This window comes from Lithobates pipiens, unplaced genomic scaffold (assembly GCF_037356315.1).
Source record: "Lithobates pipiens isolate NorthernLeopardFrog02 unplaced genomic scaffold, aLitPip1_a1.2 Scaffold_18, whole genome shotgun sequence".
NCBI lineage: Eukaryota > Metazoa > Chordata > Amphibia > Anura > Ranidae > Lithobates > Lithobates pipiens.
This window is the reverse complement of record NW_027507758.1, coordinates 352860677-352883980: the sequence shown is the minus strand read 5'-3', so window position 1 is coordinate 352883980 and position 23304 is coordinate 352860677. Positions and strand designations below refer to the sequence as shown.

At 47.0% G+C, this 23304-nt stretch overlaps 1 protein-coding gene across 1 annotated transcript in view; it reads right to left on the bottom strand.

The window, feature by feature from the left end:
* Positions 1–23304, bottom strand: part of LOC143988159 (putative cation-transporting ATPase 13A5) — a 171535-nt gene that overhangs the window by 68544 nt on the left and 79687 nt on the right. Inside the window, exons 13-16 of the mRNA XM_077487486.1 lie at positions 18575–18636; positions 15600–15750; positions 12153–12227; positions 9542–9698 (exon numbers count right to left, since the gene is read on the bottom strand). Coding sequence (XP_077343612.1) covers positions 9542–9698; positions 12153–12227; positions 15600–15750; positions 18575–18636 — 445 coding nt within the window. The remainder of the gene's footprint in view (positions 1–9541; positions 9699–12152; positions 12228–15599; positions 15751–18574; positions 18637–23304) is intronic.

Here is a 23304-nt window from a genome sequence, read left to right as displayed (position 1 = left end):
TGCAACAACAAGGTTCCAAAGATGAACTTGAGAAATGCCTACTTGATTTCGACCAAGTCTTCATCTGTTGATGACCCTTTTATGTCCATAAGGCTTTCATCAACGGAATCTTTACTAAATTGGGGCTAGAGTAAAGAGGCAGCGGCTTCAGTGTATCAAAGACCCCACAACAGAAATACACACCCTAGATACTCAGAATAAGCTTAAAATCTCCCTAATCCTACATACATGAGTTTCGTAACCTTCTGCTAGATAGCTTTGAAAAAAACCTCCAGGGGATTAAAAATTTCTTATGCCAGTGGTAACAAAGCTGGACAAAACTCTAGCTCAGCGTCTGAAGGGGTTTAGACACAAAACCATAATACCTTTTATTCTCCACCAAAACTAATGACTAACTTTATCGTCCACAAGCAGTGGCGAATGCTTTCAGTGATTATTATAGTTCGCTATATAACCTCAAATCAGACGCTGACGCATTCCAACCCACCCCAGAAATTATTGACAACTTCCTTTAAAATGTATAATTCATTTAAAATTTCTCAACTATCTCCTGAATACCTACACTCTCTAAATTCACCCTACGCCTGAAATAACCAATGTCATTGAATCCTTACCCAGCAATAAGTCCCCAGGACCAGATGGCTTTACAGGAGAATATTATAAAACATATAAACATATCCTAGTCGCCCATCTGGAAAAAATATACAAAGCTGCTGCTGTCTCTTCTACGCAGACTCATAAATATTATCCATATTGCCAATCGAGAAAAAATGCCTTGTTTGCTCCTAGCGTTCGATGCAGTGAAGGCAGTTTGATACAATACACTGGACCTATCTGGCCCAGAATTTGTCTGCCTGTAACCATCAGACAATAGATGTCACACACAGACTCATAAACATTATCCATATTGCCAATCGAGAAAAAATGCCTTTTTTGCTCCTAGCATTCGATGCAGTGAAGGTGGTTTGATACAATACATCTGGCCCAGAATTTGTCTGCCTTTGGCTTTAGGGGTCCTATATATTCTGCCATAATGGCATTATACACTTCTCCATCAGCACAAGTATTTACTCAGGGACTCTATTAAATCCGTTTTTTAAGTGATACAAGACAAGGATTCCCCCTTTCTCCTCTCATTTTTACCTTGCTGATGAAACCATTGGCAATCTATATTCGCTCTCACCCCAATATATCTGATTTCTATATCAGGAATTGAATGCATACAATCAGCTTATTCGCAGGCAATATTATACTAATGTTAACAGTTGTAGAAAATTCCCTGGCTTTGGTTCATGATGCGTATGGTCTAATTAACCGAGTGTCATACTATAAGGTCAACGAATCTAAATCACACATTTTAAATTTAGGTCTATCTACCTCTATCTAAAGAAAACTATGTCCTCCTGTCCATACGTGTGGAATTAAATACCCGGGTATAACCCTAGTGCCCAAAGCGAATTATATAGGAAAACTTTAAACTATAGCCAACTTCCCCTTCCTAACCACACTAAAATCTAAATTACAGAACTTAGCAAAGGCGTAACTGACCTGGTCGGAAAGATTTGCATCTTTCAAAATGCTACTGCTTTCCTACCTTTTGAACCAGTTTAGAACTGCCTTCTTTCAAAAAGCACAATCACTACTAAAGTGCTACTATGGAAAGGGAGGAAAGCGAGATGCGCTTTTAGAAATTAATCCTATCAAGGAAAGCTTGTGGTGTTGGTCATGTATTAATTAATGATTACCATAAGGCAGTAATTCTAACTCAATTGAAATTGTGGTTCCCTTCCATGTCCACTGCACTATGGGTAAAATTGGAATGTTTCCAAATACTGGGTGATAACCTATATAACTACCTACTAGCCAGCTGCTTTATTTATTTAAGGTACTTATGTAGTGCTGCCAATTTACACAGAACTTTATATATACATTGTACATTCACATCAGTCCTTACTATCAAGGAGCTTACAGCTAAGGATGAGCCGAACACCCCCGGTTCAGTTGGCACATCCGAACATCTGAACGGGCAAACATTTGGACACGAATTCGGAAACAAACAACGTTAAAGTCTATGGGACACCAACATGAAAAATCAAAAGTGCTAATTTTAAAGGGTTATATGCATGTTATTGCCATAAAACGTGTTTGGGGACCTGGGTACTGCCCCAGTGGACATGTATCAATGCAAAAAAAAGTTAAAAAAAGTGAAGTTTTTTCAGAAGCAGCGATTTTAATAATGCTTAAAGAGAAGTATAAACATGAAATATTCTATAGTATGCCTGTAAAGTGGCACAGTTTTCCAGTGTTTAGAACAGTACCACAGCAAAATTACATTTCTAAAGGAAAAAGGTAATTTAACCGCTTTCCAACCGCCTCACGCCGATATACGTTGGCAGAAGGGCTCATACAGGCAAACTAACTTACCTCTACTTGGCCCTTTAAGATGCGGCCAGCGCGCGGCAAGCTCCGTGAGTTAGGTTGTGGGTCCCACGGACTCAATTGCTGTGGGGATACCCGCGATAGCCTCACAGGGAGGAAGAATGGGGAGATGCTAATGTAAACAAGCATCTCCCTTCCCTGTGATCGGGAGCAGAGATCAGTGACATGTCACACATAACCTCTCCCCCATAGTTAGAAACACTCCCCAGGGCACACTTAATCCATACACTGCCCCCTAGTGGTTAACCCCTTCACTGCCAGTGTCATTTATAAAGGAATCAGTGCATTTGTATAGCACTGAATGCTGTATAAATGACAATGGTCCCAAAAATGTGTCAAAAATATCCGATGTGTCCGCCATAACGTCGCAGTCATGATAAAAAACGCTGATCATCACCATTACTAGTAAAAATAATTAATAAAATGAATAAAAATGCCATAAAACTATCCCCTATTTTGTAAACGCTATAACTTTTGCGCAAACCAATCAAACGCTTATTGCAATTTTTTTTACCAAAAATATGTAGAACACGTATCAGCCTAAACTGAGGGAAAAAAAAATTGTTTTGTTTTTTTTATATATTTTGGGGGGATGTTTTTTTCAAAATTGTCATTCTTTTTTGTTTATAGCGCGAAAAATAAAAACCGCAGGGGTGATCAAATACCACCAAAAGAAAGCTCTATTTGTGGGAAAAAAAAGGACGTCAATTTTGTTTGGGAGCCACGACTATGGAATTTGTCAGTTACAGCGACACAATGTCGAATTGCAAAAAAGTGCTTTGGTCAGGAAGGGGGTAAATTCTTCCGGGGATGAATTATTGGGTCTTGGCAATATGGATAAAACTCAATTAAAAAAACAGCATGGCCCCCCAGTCCATTACCAGGCCCTTTGGGTCTGGTATGAATATTAAGGGGAACCCCAAACCAAAAAATAATAATTTGCGGGGGTCCCTCCAAAATCCATATCAGACCCTTCAGGTCTGGTATGGATTTTAAAGGGAACCCTATGCCAAAATTTTTAAAAAAATGGCGTATGGGGCCCCCCCCAAATCCATACCAGATCCTTATCCAAGCTTGCAACCTGGCAGGCCACAGGAAAAAGAGTGGGGACAAGAGAGCACCCCCCTTGAACTGTACCAGGCCACATGCCCTTAACATGGGGAGGGTGCTTTGAAGTAGCCCCCCCAAAGCACTTTGTCCCCATGTTGATGGGGACGAGGGCCTTATCCCCACAACCCATGCCCTGTGGTTGTGGGGGTATGTGGGCAGGGGGCTTATTGGAATCTGGAAGCCCCCTTTAACAAGGGGACCCCCAGATCCCAGCCTTCCCCCCATGTGAATTGGTAACGGGTACATTGTACCCCTACCATTTCACAAAGGAAAGTGCCAAAAACAGTAAACAAGATAGGAGACACTTTGGGACAAGTCCTTTAGTAAAAGATAAAAAAATAAAAATGTCCCCTGATGTCCATTCATCTTCTATCACGCCGCCCAACAAACTGAAAAAAAGCAAAAAAAAGCAACAGCTCCGCCTCCATGGGAGGCTCCCGCTGAGTGACACTTATTCTTGGTGACAGCTCTTATATAGCTGAAGGTAAGGGTGACCCTGCCCTCCTCAGACACCTTGTGACGTCAGATGAAGTCGGGGTCACCAGTTTACATCAACCAGGGACTTTGAAAAAGTGCATGCGTGCAAAGCATTTAAGCCATTGTAGTCACAGCAACCTAGAGCTTGCGGTTCACCATGACAGACTGACATCCTGTTTACCTTTACTTCTGGTGCAACACCCTCGTCATCCTGTGCGCCCAGCTCCAGCCAGCTCGTGTGGCTCTCCTGGTACCATCCGTCAATGGTGGACATCACATTATACCGCCTGCCGCGTAGCGGGGTTTATACCTGCGATTAGCTATAGAGCTGACAGCTGTCCATAAGGATCCTCCACTATTGTGGTTCATCTTGGACACCGGCTGAGTCTGACCACTGGTCTAAGGTAGAAGCTGATCAATTGATGTTAATCCCTCTCCACCCGGATGTCACATTGGTACCGTTTCTGTTCTCTCACATTAATATCAACATTGACTACTTGCTTTTTATGATTGCTTCTGAAAACCCCTGCAAGTTTTTATCATTGACAGTTGTTTATCCCCCAGAAGTGCAGCAAATAAATAAACTTTTTACTTGGCCAAAGGTCTGTTTTTTATGCTCCACCCATAGAGCTCTGCTTCTCTGTTTTTGTCTTTTGTTATCCATTTTTTCCAGCAGTTGGTGGCTGCACTGGGTTCTAGCTCATTTTACATTTTCCAGGATTTGTATACCTACAAATACGGCTGACAGTTTATAGCACTCAAGGAACTTTGTTTGTGTTAGATGAAAACCTGTTAGAGTCTGCAGAAGACTTGAGACTGGGGTGGAGGTTCACCTTCCAGCAGGACAACGACCCTAAACATACAGCCAGAGCTACAATGGAATGGTTTTGATCAAAGCACATTTATGTGTTGAAATGGCCCAGTCAAAGTCCAGACATAAATCCAACTGAGAATCCGTGGCAAAACTTGAAAAGTGCTGTTCATAGACGCTCTCCATCCAAATTGACAGGGCTTGAGCTATTTTGCAAAGAAGAATAGACAAAAATTCCATTCTCTGGATGTGCAAAACTGGTGGAGACATTCCCAAAAAGAGTTGCAGCTGTAATTGCCGCGAAAGGTGGTTCTTCAAAGTATTGACTCAGGGAGGCTGAATACAAATGCACGCCACACATATTTGTTTGTAAAAAAAAATTGAAAACCATCTATCATATTCCTTCCACTTCTCAATTATGTGCCACTTTGTGTTGGTCTATCACATAAAATCCCAATAAAATACATTTACGTTTTTGGTTGTAACATGACAAAATGTGAAAAATGTCAAGGGATATGAATTATTTTTAAAAGCACTATATATGCAGTGTTTTCTTACAGTATCTCTCTTCAAAGCACTAAGTCCCGTAGCTTTGTCCTCTTCCGTTCCTCTGTTATCAGCATGATAACTTTTGACAAGCTCTCTGAGATTGGAGCCTGAAGTGTGTTGTGGGAGGTTGCCATAAATAGATTAGCAGACTGCTAAACTATACACAGGCAACCTCTGCATGTGTGTGGAGGTGGTGTGTGCCTTTCCTTCAATCAGCCGTCTCACAGTGTCTAGCAATATTCCCCTCCTACAGGTGAATCAGGAAGAAAAAATTCTAACATGATGTGCCCTTTCTAAACAGTATATCAAGGTGAAGACAGCAGATATGCATGTAAAACTTACATAGGGAGATTTCATCCCTGTGTATCACCTGAGGCTGTTTACTTCACTTGGTACATGGATGGTTTACATTGACTTTAAACAGTAATATAGACACGACCTTAGCTCTACCTTAGTCGGAACCATTAGGGATTGGAAAGAATGAACTTTAAAGGCATATTTAAAAAGGGTTTACAATTTTTTTTTTATTTATGAAAAAAGGACATGGATTAAAAAACAACATATATAAATAATTAAAACGTGATTAAAAATGTGTCTCAGTGACCCCACAACCGCCCAAAATCCCAGCGGTTTCTATAGGCTAGCTTAGGGTGCCAAGCAGAAACCTAAAGGATACCAATACCCTGATGGGAACATATATTTAATAACCTGAATCGGTACAACCCTATCATAATAAAACATGGTTTAATAAAGCCAGTCCAGAAAATTATGTTGATACTGTTTTTCAAGTAGTCAGAAGATTTGCTCGACTAGTTTTGCATTTTAGCACGCTTCTTCAGGAGCTAGGTTAATATAGGTATCACATAGATATACATAATCTACAGCATTTTGGGCAAGGCAAACCACTGGATAATAGCCTCCGGGGAATCATCACGTCACAGGAGGGCGGACATCGGAGCACACAAATGAAAGGTAGGTGATTGGGTCTATATTGGTAATAAATGACGTGACTGATCTCACATGGCCAATGATTTCAAATTGGTAATTATTTCTTCTACCTGTGGGACATCTATCAGGAAGGGAAATTTATCTAGGGGCATATGGTGTGGTCTGGATTACATGATGCTCTGATCCTGCTGATGTACTGGCATTTACTGAAATACCTGTTACCAGCAGCATCATACTATCACCATATTTTCACATGCTCCTTTCTATCCTCTCCACTGTATTACTCATCAGATGGCTCATTTTAAAATGGTGTATCAGAGACAATGAGGAAATAACTACCTGTTTGAAATCATTGGCCATGTGAGATCACTCATGCCATGTATTACCAATATAGACCTAATCACCTGCCTTTCATTCATGCACCCCCATGTCTACACTCGTGTGACATGATGGTTCCCCGGATGCTATTATAAAGTGGTTGTTGATTGGAGCACTTTGCAGGTGGGTGTCAGACCACTTGATGCTGTTATGTTTGATCTAATTGCATCAACCAGGCTTTAATCCAACTTCAGACAGGCGTCTCTGAGGCCGCGTACACACGGGCGGACTGTTCGTCCAACTTTGTCCGCTGAACAGTGTTTGGGCGGACAGTCCGCTCGTGTGTGGGCTTTCAGCGGACAGTTTCAGCGGACAGTTTGACGGACAAAGTCTTTCGGAAATTCCGAAAAACTGTCCGCTGAAACTTTGTTTGAGCGAACAGTCCGCCCGTGTGTAGGCTACTTTCGAAATGAGCAAACTGTTCCCGCTCGGAGGGAAGTCTGCTCATTACGAGCGCGTGTGCAGGTAGGCGGGGCCCGCGACGGAGACGTCGCGGGCTCCGCCGCCTGGAATGGACTTAAAGGGGAACCCCAACGCCGAAAAAAATCGGCGTGGGGGTCCCCCCAAAGTCCACAACAGACCCTTGTCCGAGCACGCTACCCGGCCGGCCAGGAAAGGGGGGCGAGCGAGCGCGCCCCCCCTCCTGAGCCGTACCAGGCCGCGTGCCCTCAACATGGGGGGTGCCTTGGGGAAGGGGGGGCCGCGCGGCCCCCCCACCCCAAAGCACCTTGTCCCCATGTTGATGAGGACAAGGGCCTCTTCCCGACAACCCTGGCCGTTGGTTGTCGGGGTCTGCGGGCGGGGGGCTTATCGGAATCCGGGAGCCCCCTTTAAGAAGGGGGCCCCCGGATACCGGCCCCCCACCCTATGTGAATGAGTATGGGGTACAATGTACCCCTACCCATTCACCTGTAAAATAAAAGTACCCAAAAAAAAAACACAACACACGAGAAAAAATATTTTATTGCACAGCTCCGGGGGTCTTCCGTCTTCGGGGGTCTTCTCGCCGGACTCCTCCGCTATCTTCTTGTAGCTCTTTTACTAGCGGAGGAGTCCGGCTTTCTTCCTCCCCGCCGCCGGCCTCTTCTCCCGACTTCGGGGGTCTTGTCCCCCTCTTCGGTTCTTCTGCCGGGCCACCGCGCCTTCTTGTAGCTCTTTTACAGGCGGTGGCCCGGTCTTCTGTCGCCGCCGCCTTCCGTTCTTCTGCCGGGCCACCGCGCCTTCTTATAGCTCTTTTGCAGGCGGTGGCCCGGTCTTCTGTCGCCGCTGTCGCCGTCACCGCCTTCCGTTCTTCTTCTTCTTCTTGTTCTTCTTCTTCTCCAGGAGATGTTGACACGTCGCTCTCTCCGGCCGGAATGCCAGAGCCGCCCTGCGCTGCCACTTATATAGTGACAATGGGGCGGTGTCACATGGTATATGTCACATGGGTTGGTCACATGGGTTGATGTCACATGGGGACTATGACATCGTAAGCGGGCGGGGTCCCCATGTGACATCAACCCATGTGACCAACCCATGTGACATATACCATGTGACACCGCCCCATTGTCACTATATAAGTGGCAGCGCAGGGCGGCTCTGGCATTCCGGCCGGAGAGAGCGACGTGTCAACATCTCCTGGAGAAGAAGAAGAACAAGAAGAAGAAGAAGAACGGAAGGCGGCGACGGCGACAGCGGCGACAGAAGACCGGGCCACCGCCTGCAAAAGAGCTATAAGAAGGCGCGGTGGCCCGGCAGAAGAACGGAAGGCGGCGGCGACAGAAGACCGGGCCACCGCCTGTAAAAGAGCTACAAGAAGGCGCGGTGGCCCGGCAGAAGAACGGAAGGCGGCGGCGACAGAAGACCGGGCCACCGCCTGTAAAAGAGCTACAAGAAGGCGCGGTGGCCCGGCAGAAGAACCGAAGAGGGGGACAAGACCCCCGAAGTCGGGAGAAGAGGCCGGCGGCGGGGAGGAAGAAAGCCGGACTCCTCCGCTAGTAAAAGAGCTACAAGAAGATAGCGGAGGAGTCCGGCGAGAAGACCCCCGAAGACGGAAGACCCCCGGAGCTGTGCAATAAAATATTTTTTCTCGTGTGTTGTGTTTTTTTTTTGGGTACTTTTATTTTACAGGTGAATGGGTAGGGGTACATTGTACCCCATACTCATTCACATAGGGTGGGGGGCCGGTATCTGGGGGCCCCCTTCTTAAAGGGGGCTCCCGGATTCCGATAAGCCCCCCGCCCGCAGACCCCGACAACCAACGGCCAGGGTTGTCGGGAAGAGGCCCTTGTCCTCATCAACATGGGGACAAGGTGCTTTGGGGTGGCGGGGCCGCGCGGCCCCCCCTTCCCCAAGGCACCCCCCATGTTGAGGGCACGTGGCCTGTACGGCTCAGGAGGGGGGGCGCGCTCGCTCGCCCCCCTTTCCTGGCCGGCCGGGTAGCGTGCTCGGACAAGGGTCTGTTGTGGACTTTGGGGGGACCCCCACGCCGATTTTTTTCGGCGTTGGGGTTCCCCTTTAAGTCCATTCCAGGCGGCGGAGCCCGCGACGTCTCCGTCGCGGGCCCCGCCTACCTGCACACGCGCTCGAAATGGGCGGACTTGCCTCTGCCTTACGTGGGCGAGTCCGTTCATTTCAAAAGTTGAGCGAACTGTTTGGCAAACAGTTCGCTGAAACAGTCCGCTCGTGTGTGGGCAAGTCCGCTTATGCAAATTTTGAGCGGACTGTTTGCCGAAACTGTTTGACAAACAAGGTTGGGTGAACAGTCCACGCGTGTGTACGCGGCCTAACAGTAAATTAGCTCAACTTTTGTATCATTAGATGTTTATAGAATCAAAAATATTTTAGTACCTGTATCTTGCTTGCAAAATTTCACCATCACCTCTGGTGCACCTTTCAGGAAGACTGAGAATTTATGTTCTCCTACATTTTTTGTAATAACAGACATTCTTTGGAGATTGGAAGAGAAGGGAAACTGGTGTAAGATGAGGAGTCCTTTCACTAAAACCTTTTAGAAAGACAATAGAACAGATTACAAAAGTAGGTTTTGTAAGATTTCAGAGGATTAACAAGAATAATTCTGCATTCACTATAAGAGCATAAATGCCTAACTTCATAAAAAACATAATTTACACTCGTAAGAGAAAATAAACTTGAAAGTGCTGTAAGAATATTTAATATATATTATTTCATATTAATATATTAATATATAATATTTAATATTCAGTATTTTTATATCTGTGAAACTAGAATTTGATGATAAAAATAATTTATCTTCTAGCCATCAAGATCTTAATTTCAGCAGAAAGTCTGTTTGAACCTTATGCACTGATTACTGTAAAAATGTCACTGGCAGTGAAGGGGTTAACCACTAGGGGGCAGTGTAGGGGTTAAGTGTGTGTTTTTAACTGTAGGGGGCGTGGCTTGGCATCTGACATCACTGATCGTCTTTTCCTATAACAGGGAACAGATGATCAGTGACAGCCTCAGTAGGAAGCACGAGGAGAGGTTTGTTTACACTTACCCCTCTCTTCATTCTTCAGCTCTGTGACCTGATCACGGGACACCGGCGGCGATCGGGTACACGTGTCCCGAGGCCACGGTCACGGAGCTCAGGACCAGGTCACGAGTGCGCCGCCAGCGGCGCGCTTGCGACCCATGGCTGGGCACTTAAAGGGCAACGTATCTGTACGTGCTTGTGCCCAGCCGTGACATTCTGCTGACGTACATCGGTGTGAGGTGATCCTTAAGTGGTTAACCACTTGTGAACCACCCGCCTGTAACGTACTGTAGATGACCCATGCATGAAAAGAACAAACTGATAAATCACTGCCTGCTTCCAGGCTTGGGCCACCTGCATGCGTGCCCCCTCCACCACCCTCCCACTGACATGGTACACAGCAGGAGTCTATCAGCAAGTCCCAGCCGATGATTCATGGCCAGAGCCTGCTGATCAGCTGCATCCACTAACAGCCCAGAGCCTTGTGTAGACAACACAGAGTTCTGCACAGGAGGAACAATGTCTGCAAAGCAGGGATAACAAAGAGATCTGTTAGTAAAAGCAGCACACATTACACACATTAACACTTGTTACACACACATTTAACCCTTTGATTGTGCTAGATGTTAACTTATTAGCCAGTGTCATTTTTACAGTGACAGTGTATAGTATTTTCACTGATGTGTGTGGCAGTTAGTTAGTTCCCCCCAGCATCTGTTGGTGTCATATTGCTCACTGCACTATTGCAGGCCCATTATAAGCCACTAATCACCACCATTAGTTGTATGTATCAGTAAGTAAACATTCCAGAATACATACCATAGTTTTTAGAAGCTATCACTTATAATTTATTTTTTATTTTATTTTTTTTATTGGAATGGATATATTTTATAACAGGACGTTTATATTGCAAAAAATAAAACCCCAGTGGTAATCAAATACCATCAAAAGAAAGCTCTAGTTGTGATGATAGAAAAAAATGATAGAGATTTTGTTTGGGTATAGTGTTGCATGACCAAGAAATTGCAGTTAAAGTAGCACAGTGCTAAATAGCAAAAAAAATGGCCTGGTCATGAAGTGGGTAAAACCTTCCAGAGCTGAAGTGGATAAAGTGGTTGAACACCCTTACATATACCCAGAGAAGTGACTGGCCTCAGGTGATATACAGTGATAAAACAAATGCTACCACATAAGTTATACCTGTTTATCTGCAGTCTTCTCTTCTCAATATCAGTTCAATGTGCATAATGTATAAAGCTTGTCTGAGCTGTCAGAAAAAAAGGGGGCAGAGAGCGGAAGTTACACTTTGCAGAGCTCAGTGAAGAGAGCTCTCAGAGCTGAGTGGAAGGAAGGGACACCCCCTCCTGCACACAGCACACAGGAACAAAGCTGGGGTTGTCAATTAGCTGGAGTTCTCTACCCTGTCACCCTTTTTCTCTAATGCTGCATACACAAGACCGGACTTTTCGAGGGACTAGGTCTGACGGTCTTTCCGACAGAGTTTAGGCGGAGTTTCGACTGACTTTCCGAGTGAACGGACTTGGCCACACACAATCACACCAAAGTCTGACGGATTTGAACACGATGACGTATGACTGGACTAAAATAAGGAAGTTCATAGCCAGTAGGCAATAGCTGCCCTAGCGTCGTTTTTTGTCCACCGGACTAGCATACAGACGAGCAGATTTCTCAGTCCGGAGGAATTCCGGTGGCAAAATTTAAAACATGTTCTATTTCTAAAGTCCGCTGTATTTTTGGCAAGCAAAGGTCTGATGGAGCCCACACACGATCGAATTGTCCGACGGACCTTTGCTGTCAAAAAGTCCGGTCGTGTGTATGTGGCATAAGTGTCTAGAAAACTTGTCAGAAGTGATTCATGCTGATAGCAGAAGAACAAAGCAGCAGACAGAAGTGGCACTTTACAACCGCATTAATATTACTGAAAAACTGTATATATCTTACACACTGTGTTCCACGTCCTGGAGTAACCATTGCATTAAGCTTTGATTTATTGTCTTCTTTATATTCATTAAGTTCCTAAGGGAAGAGGAAAGACACCAGACTTTATTATGGAGTCAGTTATTTTCTATTTTATATAAGTACAGTATATGAAAGTTTACCTACAATATATAAAGCAAATTGCAGGACAATGTTAAAATTCTTTAAGAACTAAGCAGTAAATGACAACCAATGAATCTAGTTAAAACTTAAGTAACTATAATATAGGTATAAATGGTATATCTACAGAAAACATTGGTGATCTATTGAAAGGGACGAATAAAGTATATTAAAATAGGTCATGACACAGTGGTCACTGGGAGCTCCTTACATAATATTAGAATAAATATATTTTCCACCAGTCATGTCCTAGTCCCACCTCACCCAAATCCTTTAATGAACCTATCTACAGTGTCTCTCCTAGGGGGAAGGGTTTGATCCTACAATGCACCCCACAGGACTGGAAAGCTATGAAAAGCAATATGCGCTCTTGCACTAAATCTCTCACAATTTGGGAGAAGGTACCATGGGTAGGGCAACCCCTAAAGTATAGATCTGAAACAATATGGAAAATAACATAGATTCTAATGGGGTGTACTCCTACCCGTGGTACATTATATCACACGTTTTGGTCCTGTGACATGCTGCTCCCTGAGGGCCGCATAATTAGTAAAACTGGCCTCTAAAATCTCAGGTTATGCACTGGAATTGACCCCTCCCATCTTGATATATATATATATATATATATATATATATATATATATATTACAACTGACGCTTCATCTTTTTGATGTACATACTCTAAGGCCGCGTACACACGGGCGGACTGTTCGCCCAACCTTGTCCGCTGAACAGTGTTTGGGCGGACAGTCCGCTCGTGTGTGGGCTTTCAGCGGACAGTTTCAGCGGACAGTTGGACGGACAAAGTCTTTCGGAAATTCCGAAAAACTGTCCGCTGAAACTGTGTTTGAGCGAACAGTCCGCCCGTGTGTGGGCTTGTCCGCTGTACTTTCGAAATGAGCGGACTGTTCCCGCTCGGAAAGTCCGCCCATTTCGAGCGCGTGTACAGGTAGGCGGGGCCCGCGAAGGAGACGTCGCGGGCTCCGCCGCCTGGAATGGGCTTAAAGGGGAACCCCAACGCCGAAAAAAATCGGCGTGGGGGTTCCCCCCAAGTCCACACCAGACCCTTGTCCGAGCACGCTACCCGGCCGGCCAGGAAAGGGGGGCGAGCGAGCGCGCCCCTCCTCCTGAGCCGTACCAGGCCGCGTGCCCTCAACATGGGGGGGTGCCTTGGGGAAGGGGGGGGCCGCGCGGCCCCCCCACCCCAAAGCACCTTGTCCCCATGTTGATGAGGACAAGGGCCTCTTCCCGACAACCCTGGCCGTTGGTTGTCGGGGTCTGCGGGCGGGGGGCTTATCGGAATCCGGGAGCCCCCTTTAAGAAGGGGGCCCCCGGATACCGGCCCCCCACCCTATGTGAATGAGTATGGGGTACAATGTACCCCTACCCATTCACCTGTGAAATAAAGTACAAATAAAAACACAACACAGGGGAAAAAATATTTTATTGCACAGCCGGGGGTCTTCTGTCTTCGGGGGTCTTCTCGCCGGACTCCTCCGCTATGTGTGTGTAGCTCTTTTGCTAGCGGAGGAGTCCGGCTTTCTTCCTCCCCGCCGCCGGCCTCTTCTCCCGACTTCGGGGGTCTTGTCCCCCTCTTCGGTTCTTCTGCCGGGCCACCGCGCCTGGTCCGGTGGCCCGGTCTTCTGTCGCCGTCTTCCGTTCTTCTGTCGCCGCCTTCGGTTCTTCTGCCGGGCCACCGCGCCTTCTTGTAGCTCTTTTACAGGCGGTGGCCCGGTCTTCTGTCGCCGCTGTCGTCGTCGTCGCCGCCGCCGCCGCCTTCCGTTCTTGTTGTTCTTCTTCTTCTCCTGGAGATGTTGACTCGACGAGCTCTCCGGCCGGAATGCCAGAGCCGCGCTGTGCGGTCACTTATATAGTGACAATGGGGCGGGGTCACATGGTATATGTCACATGGGTTGGTCACATGGTGACCCCGCCCCCTTACGATGTCATAGTCCCCATGTGACATCAACCCATGTGACCAACCCATGTGACATATACCATGTGACCCCGCCCCATTGTCACTATATAAGTGACAGCGCAGGGCGGCTCTGGCATTCTGGCCGGAGGGAGCGACGTGTCAACATCTCCTGGAGAAGAACAAGAACAAGAAGAAGAACACAAACGGAAGTCGGCGGCGACAGAAGACCGGGCCACCGCCTGTAAAAGAGCTACAAGAAGGCGCGGTGGCCCGGCAGAAGAACCGAAGGCGGCGACAGAAGAACGGAAGACGGCGACAGAAGACCGGGCCACCGGACCAGGCGCGGTGGCCCGGCAGAAGAACCGAAGAGGGGGACAAGACCCCCGAAGTCGGGAGAAGAGGCCGGCGGCGGGGAGGAAGAAAGCCGGACTCCTCCGCTAGCAAAAGAGCTACACACACATAGCGGAGGAGTCCGGCGAGAAGACCCCCGAAGACGGAAGACCCCCGGCTGTGCAATAAAATATTTTTTTCCCCTGTGTTGTGTTTTTATTTGTACTTTATTTCACAGGTGAATGGGTAGGGGTACATTGTACCCCATACTCATTCACATAGGGTGGGGGGCCGGTATCCGGGGGCCCCCTTCTTAAAGGGGGCTCCCGGATTCCGATAAGCCCCCCGCCCGCAGACCCCGACAACCAACGGCCAGGGTTGTCGGGAAGAGGCCCTTGTCCTCATCAACATGGGGACAAGGTGCTTTGGGGTGGGGGGGCCGCGCGGCCCCCCCCTTCCCCAAGGCACCCCCCCATGTTGAGGGCACGCGGCCTGGTACGGCTCAGGAGGGGGGGCGCGCTCGCTCGCCCCCCTTTCCTGGCCGGCCGGGTAGCGTGCTCGGACAAGGGTCTGGTGTGGACTTGGGGGGAACCCCCACGCCGATTTTTTTCGGCGTTGGGGTTCCCCTTTAAGCCCATTCCAGGCGGCGGAGCCCGCGACGTCTCCTTCGCGGGCCCCGCCTACCTGTACACGCGCTCGAAATGGGCGGACTTGCCTCCGCCTTACGTGGGCGAGTCCGTTCATTTCAAAAGTTGAGCGAACTGTTTGCCCAACCTTGTTCGTCAAACAGTCCGCTCGTGTGTGGGCAAGTCCGCTCATGCAAATTTTGAGCGGACTGTTTGCCCAAACTGTTTGACGAACAAGGTTGGGCAAACAGTCCGCGCGTGTGTACGCGGCCTAACAACTTAATCTCATGATTTGTATTGCATTTCTTATTTACAAATAAAAAATAAAATGTAAATATCTTACATAAAGGAATGTTGATATAAGGAAGAATCACTCTGTAAGTAATTTTCTCTAAATTAAAAACAGCTAGATATTACCCAGCCTGTTCCTTCAAACATCTTGATGTCAAGTGGATCACCATGCACTTCCCCATCCATTAGGATCAATGAATGGCAACTGGCCATTGCTCCAGTCATAGTATTACAGGGTAATGTGCAACCAGATGTAACAGGAAAGACCTCCTGAAAACTTAAAGACAACTATGTTTTTATAAGCTACACAAGCAACACATAAATATTCAAAACTATATTTTACTGTTTTCCGCAGTTAAAGAGTATGTAAACCCAACATTTCATATTCCTGATATGTGCTGCTATACCATGTACTTCTATAAATAGTGTTGGGCGAATGGTTCAGGCTAAACCTTTGCTCATTCTCCGAACACCTGCATCTTCTGTGCATTCGGCGGGCTGTTGGCCCGCCAAGTGCACAGTCAATGTGTTGTTAAGGAGAGGGGCTGCTCCCCACCTCAAAGCACCTTGTCCCCATGTTGATGTAGACAAGGACCTCTTCCTGACAACCCTGGGCAATGGTTGTGGGGGTCTGCGGGCAAGGGGCTTATTGAAATCTGGAACAAGGGGGCCCCCCAGATCCTGCCCCCCATGCGAATGAGTATGGGGTGCATTGTATCCCTACTCATTCACCTAAAAAACTGCCAAAAACAAATAAAAACACTAGACACGTTTTTGACAAGTGTTATTTAAAAAAATAAATAAAACCCAAGTCTTCAAATGTAGATCCATTGTCAATCACGATGCCCGCATCACCGCTGAACGCGGAAAAACTAAAAATATCCGCACTCGTTGATGGCTGAAGGCAAATGCCTCCTCCACCGAGTGACAGTTCTTAAATAGGTAAGCGGCGGGGTCACCTGGTGATGTCACCTGGTCGCCCTGCCCCCTTGCAACATCGCCAACCCAGCATGCACCAGTCAGTGATGTCACACGAGGGCGGGACCACCAGGTGACATCACACGGGTGCCCCTTCCCTTACCTATTTAAGAATGATCAAACAGCAGAGGAGGCTTTTGGCGGTTAGCCATCCTCGCAAGCGGAGCTTTTTTTGGGGGTCTGGTGGTGTGGCAGGCATCGTGATTGACGATGGACCTACATCTGGGGACAAAAACTTGTCTAGTGTTTTTGTTTACATTTTTTTTTGGGTGAATGAGTAGGGGTCTAAGTCAACATAAGGACAAGGTAATTTGGGGTGGGGGAGCAGAGCCCCCCATGTTGAGGGCATGTGGCCTGGTATGGTTCAGGGGGGCCATCGCTTGTCCCCCCTCTTTCCAGGCCTGCCAGGCTGCATGGTCGAATAAGGGCCTGGTATTAATTTTGGGGGGATCACAAGCCATTTTTTTTGGCATGGGGTTCCCCTTAAAAACCATAGCGATCTACCAGTTTTGCTGTAGCAGGTTCTATACATGCTACAGATGTGCCACTTTACAGGCAGACTTACTGTATGCACTCTATTTAACGGAATTTTTCATTTTTATTGTGTTACTTTAAACTTCATTAAAATCACTGCTCCTTTAAAGTGGAAGTAAACTCCCCTATTGTTTTCAGCCAAGGAAGCTGCCATCTTTGCCTCTGTTTAATCTTCAACTGCTATGGTGCTGCACATGTGATTCGTTATGACACCAGCCATTAGATGGTTTGATAGTTTGGCTGAGAGCACAGCCACTGTGCAGTTAACATTCCCGGCATGTCTTTTTTTTAACTGTTTAAATCCATGGGTTTACTTCTACTTTAAAAACATTAGTTTAAAAAAAAAAATTGCATTGATAGATGCCCCCCAGGGCAGTACCTGGGCCTCCATTCCATTTTTATGGCCACTTACTTACATATAAGCCCTCAAAACAGGAACTTTTAATTTTTCATGTTCAGCTCCCATAGACTTCAATAGAGTTTGCAGTGCTCTGTTTGGGAGTTCTGCTGTGAACCGAACAGGGAGTTGTTCGGTCCATCTCTATGTATAAAAAAAGTATCCTGTTCACTTTGTATTGTTTCTTTTGCATGAAATCCCTGGTGTTCCTGTCAGTCCCTCTACTTTCCTATTAAAAACTGACCACGCTAGGCAGGGAAAAACTGCAAGCACTGAACTTAAAGAGAAGCTTGAGAGAGGGGATATAATTTCAATGTACAGATACAGTACTGGTGACTCCACAATATGGATAAAACTTCAGCAAAAGGGACACACGGCCATTCACTAAAATTAGAAGCGAATCGGTTTAACCTTAAACTGCTTAGAGGGTTCTTTAAGGTAAGAGAGGTAAGGATGTGGAATTCTCTTCCACAGGCAGTGGTTTCAGCAGGGAGCATAGATAATTTCAAAAAACTATTGGATAGGCACCTGAGTGACCAACATACAGGAATATACAGTGTAATACTGACATATAATCACACACATAGGTTGGACTTGATGGACTTGTGTCTTTTTTCAACCTTTGTAACCAAGTATGTAAAACAGTGTGGTCAGTTCTGTAGCTGTGTTGGGAACTCAGAACTCACACACACACATACACACACAGCCTTTCACTGGTAAGTTCAGTGTGCTGTTGTTCCTCCTCCCCACCGCTTTTGTGCAGTTGGAAACATAGGGAGTGTCACCACCTTTAAAAAAAAGGGGGGGGGGGGAGTATGTATAATGTGTTTTTTTTTTTAAATCTAAACACAAATGTTTTTCTTTTTGTCTTTCTGTCATTTCTATTTTAAACTGAATGGGTTATTTTACAAGGTGATTGTTTAAAATCACTTTAAACAAAAAATATTTCCATGTGTGTCCTGACTGGCAGTGATTGAATTACGCTTACCTCAAAGGTTCATTCATTTTATATGTTTCAACATGGCTTCCTGAACATACAGAGTTTATTTATTAGACATCCTATTAATACTACCACTACTACTATTAATAATAATCATCATCGATAATCATTGTAATCACCATAAATAGTATTGTCAATAGCAACACAAAATACCAGCATAACAACTACTATATGAATTGGTATAAAACCTACCATCCTCTCTCTGAACGAATGATACCCCATAAGTCTAAGCCATCTTCAGTTAAAGTACCTGTCTGAGTTAAAATAAGCTGGTGAGTTAACATGACAGCTTTTAGATATGTACGTTTAATCAAGAAAAACTCCTGAAAATGTCATTATAGGGTACATATTATTACAAATTGTAATCAGTGGTCACAACACGTAAAGATTTTTCATTTTCACATACCTCTTTAAGCATGCTAAGAACTTTCTGAGTACTAAATACACCACACATACAGAAATACAGACATAGAGGTTGATTTACTAAAGAAATTGAGTCTGTTCACTCTGCAAGGTGTGAAGCGCTGTTTACTTTAATTATATGCACACAAGCAAGCAATAATGCTGTTTTTTTGTTTGTTTTTTTCCTTTCATATAATACTCAGAAGTGAACACATCCACACGGGATGCATTCACACCTGAGCAAAGCATAGTCCTGGTTAGGGATGAGCATGGTGTTCGAGTCGAACACATGTTCGACTCGAACACCGGCTGTTCGCCCGTTCGGCGAAGCCAGAACTCTGTGGGCTGCTCGCGCCAAATTCATGTGGCGCTCACGCCCCACAATGCACTGCACCATCGCTGTGCATTGCTGGCTCATGATTGGCCAAGCATGCACTGTGATATCAGCCATCTGCAGGAGTTTCTGGGTGTTGTCTGTGTGACCTGAGTGCAGTATATACCTTTATCCACCTATATAGCTATATTGCTCTTCTGTAATTGAGCTATCAGCCATCTGCAGGAGTTTTTGGGTGTTGTCTGTGTGACCTGAGTGCAGTATACACCTTTATCCACCTATATAGCTATATCGCTCTTCTGTAATTGAGCTATCAGTCATCTGCAGGAGTTTCTGGGTGTTGTCTGTGGGACCTGAGTGTAGTATACACCTTTATCCACCTATATAGCTATATTGCTCTTCTGTAATTGAGCTATCAGCCATCTGCAGGAGTTTCTGGGTGTTGTCTGTGTGACCTGAGTGCAGTATACACCTTTATCCACCTATATAGCTATATTGCTCTTCTGTAATTGAGCTATCAGCCATCTGCAGGAGTTTCTGGGTGTTGTCTGTGTGTCCTGAGCATAGTATACACCTTTATCCACCTATTTTGCTCTTCTCTAATTGAGCCATCTGCCATCTGCAGGAGTTAGTTGGTATTGTGTGCCTCCAGCACAGCACAGTATACACCGGTATCTACCCTTTAATTCCTGTTGTTCTATAATAAAGGCATCTGCAGGACTTAGTGGGTGTTGTGTGCCTCCAGCACAATATACACTACCTAATTGCTAGTTTTCCCATCTCCCTTCAGGCCATTACCATGTCTGGAAGGCCAACAAGGAGAGGCAGACAGGCACGAGCCGATAAAAGAGGGCAAGCAGGCTCTGTGTCTAGAGACAACAGTGCTGGTCGTGGACGCGGTGCATCGTCATCAGCACGTGGCCATGGGACACGCTCGTCCTTATTTTTGGCAGCTGGACGTGTTGAGCCGCATCATGCCGAAGACTTGGTAGAGTGGATGACCAAGCCCTCTTCATCCTCCTCACCCTCTCTCACCCAGGCTCAGGGTACTAGCAAAGCAGCTGGCAATGCATCCTCTTCCCTCATCTCAATGTCATCATCAGTGACTCCTTCCCTAGACCCACCATGTCCTCCTGAGGAGTCCCCTGAACTCTTTGAGGACAATGTTGGGTACATGCTCTAGGAGGATGCCCAGTGTTTTGTAGGCTCTGATGATGATACTCAGCTAGAGGAAGGCAGTAGCATGAGTGCAGAGAGAGGGGATGTTTAAGAAGGACAGCAATCTAGCAGTCATGTTCCACAAGCTGCAGCATACTGCCAGGTTTGCTCCAGCGATGAAGAGGTAAGGGATGATGTGGGCACTGACTCCACATGGGTGCCTGGTAGGAGAGAGGAGGAGGAGGAGGAGGAAGCACATCTCCAACAAGGCAGGATGCCCTCCGGGGGCCAGCTAAGGGGCAGCACACCGACTGAATCACACCACAGAGCTCCGCCTGTGCAGGGCGCTGCCTCTGCGCATTATTCTAAAAGTTCTTTGGTGTGGGCCTTTTTGAGACGAGTGCATCAAATTGCATCGCTGCTATTTGCAACATATGTCTCAAAGGTATCTCGCATGGCCAAAACATCAGCCTCAAAGACCCACACCAAAGAACAAAGCGGACCTCTCCTTGCTCCTCATCAGCTGGGATCTCCAACCCCACTAGACCTTCAGTCCTCTCTGAAACCTGCGCTGAGAGAAATGGAGGTTTAGAATTAGGTGTGTCACGTCCGATTGTAGCAGGTAAATTTCCCTACCCCAGCTGCTGGACCATAGAAAGAGGTTCACTCCCAGCCATCCACATGCCCAGCGGTTGAATGCTAGCTTGGATAAATTGCTAGCACTTCAACTGCTACCTTTTCAGTTGGTAGACTCGGCCCCCTTCCGTGAGTTTGCGCAATGTGCGGTTCCTCAGTGGCAGGTCCCCAAACACCATTTTCTCACAGAAGGCAATTCCGGCAATTCCGGCTCTCTGCCGGCATGTGGAAGGCAATGTCCTTGCCTCGCTGGACAGGTCGGTCAGCGGTAAGGTGCATATTACCGCTGACTCATGGTCCAGCAGGCATGGACAGGGACGTTACCTGTCTTTTACGGCCCATTGGGTCACTCTTCTGGCAGGTGGGAAGGATGCAGGACAAGGTACAGTAGTGTTGGAGGTTGTTCCGCCACCACGCCTCCAAAATGTTACTACTGGTTGTGACACACCTCTCTCCTCCACCCCCTCCTCTTCTTCCTCCATAGCCTCTTCCAGTTCTCTGTCCTCTGAACCAGCGGTGCTCCGTAGGCGTTCAAGGGGCTACGCAAGTATGCAGGCAAAACAATGCCATGCCGTGCTTGCACTGGTTTGGACAGGAGCCACACTGGGACAGATATTTTTTCAGCTCTGCAGGGGAAGGCCGAGAGGAGGTTGACGCCATGCCAGCTTAAGCCAGGATTGGTGGTTTGCGACAATGGCACCAACCTCCTCTCCGCCCTCCGACAGGGACAACTGACCCATGTGCCCTGTGTGGCTCACGCCCTTAACCTGGTGGTGCAGCGGTTCTTGGGCATGTACCCGGGCTTACAGGATGTCCTGAAGCAGGCCAGGAAAGTCTGTGTGTATTTCCGCTGATCATTTAATGCCTGTGCTCGGCTGACTGAGCTCCAAAAGGAGTTGAACCTGCCCAAGAACCGCCTTATATGTGACATGCCCACCAGGTGGAACTCAACGTTGGCCATGCTGCAGCGGCTGCACACGCAGCAGAGGGCCATCAATGAGTACCTGTGCGACTACGGCACCAGGACAGGGTCAGGGGAGCTCGGTTTTTTCTCACCATGCCAGTGGGGCATGATCAGGGATGCATGCACTGTCCTGTCACCATTTGAGAAGGCCACACGAATGGTGAGCAGTGAAAGTGCATGCATCAGTGACACTGTACCTCTCGCCGACCTGTTGGAGCATACGCTGCGTGGAATAATGGACAGGGCACTTGAGGCAGAACAGAGGCAGGAAGAGGAGGACTTCCTTGCCTCTCAAGGCCCCCTTTATCCAGACAGTGTTCCTGCTGTCCCACCCATCATACAGGAAGAGGATGAGGAGGAGGAGGATGATTGTGTCAGCATGGAGGTGGAGGCTGGCACTCAGCATCAGCAGCAGCAGTCTTGTAGGGATGATTTACAGTCCCAAGAAACCCGTGGACTTGTACGTGGCTGGGAGGAGGTAGCTGCGGATCATGTTGTCCTTAGTGACCCAGAGGACTCAGGACCGAATGCCTCAGCTAACCTACGCTGCATGGCCTCAATGATCCTGCAAAGCCTGCGGAAGGATCCTCGTATTCTTCGGATCATGGAGAGGGACCATTACTGGCTGGCCACTCTCCTTGATACACGGTACAAGGGTAAGGTTGTGGAGCTTATCTTGCCGTTGCAGAGGGAGCAGAGGATGAGGCATCTCCAGGAGGCCTTGCAGAAAGGTCTGTGGAATGCGTTCCCAGAGACTGGGAGGTTACAAACTCCTGGTCCTGGACAACGTGTTGCTGAGGCATCGGTCAGAAGGAGCGGTGGAGAAGGTGGCCATCTGACCGATGCGTTCAGACAATATTTTAGTCCGCAGCCCCAAGGTATGATCGGTTCCAGCAACCATCGCCAGCGTCTGATTTACTTGGTGCAGGAATACCTAGGGGCAGCGTCAGACTTGGACACCTTTCCCACCGAAAATCCTCTGGCTTACTGGGTCTTGAGGATGGATCACTGGCCAGAGCTTGCACAGTATGCAATTGAGCTACTGGCCTTTCCTGCATCCAGCGTTCTTTCGAAACGCACCTTCAGTGCTGCTGGTGGCTTTGTTACCGATCACAGGGTGCGCCTGTCCACCAACTCGGTTGATCGACTGACCTTCATAAAGATGAATCAGTCTTGGATCACCCACAGCTACCAAGCACCTGAAGCTGATGTAACCGAATATTTTTTTGGAAATATCACATCCCTTCAAGACTATGCCTATGCTGATGCTGAGTGACTGTCCTGTTATGTTGACTGTCTATCCTCTTCCTCCTCCGCTGATATCTTAGAAGAACATTTTTGGTTCTGGGTGATGCCACCAGCCCAATTTTCAGCCCCTGTTTAACAGGGGCATGTAATTAAAATTTTTGATGCAATGCTTTGCAGCAA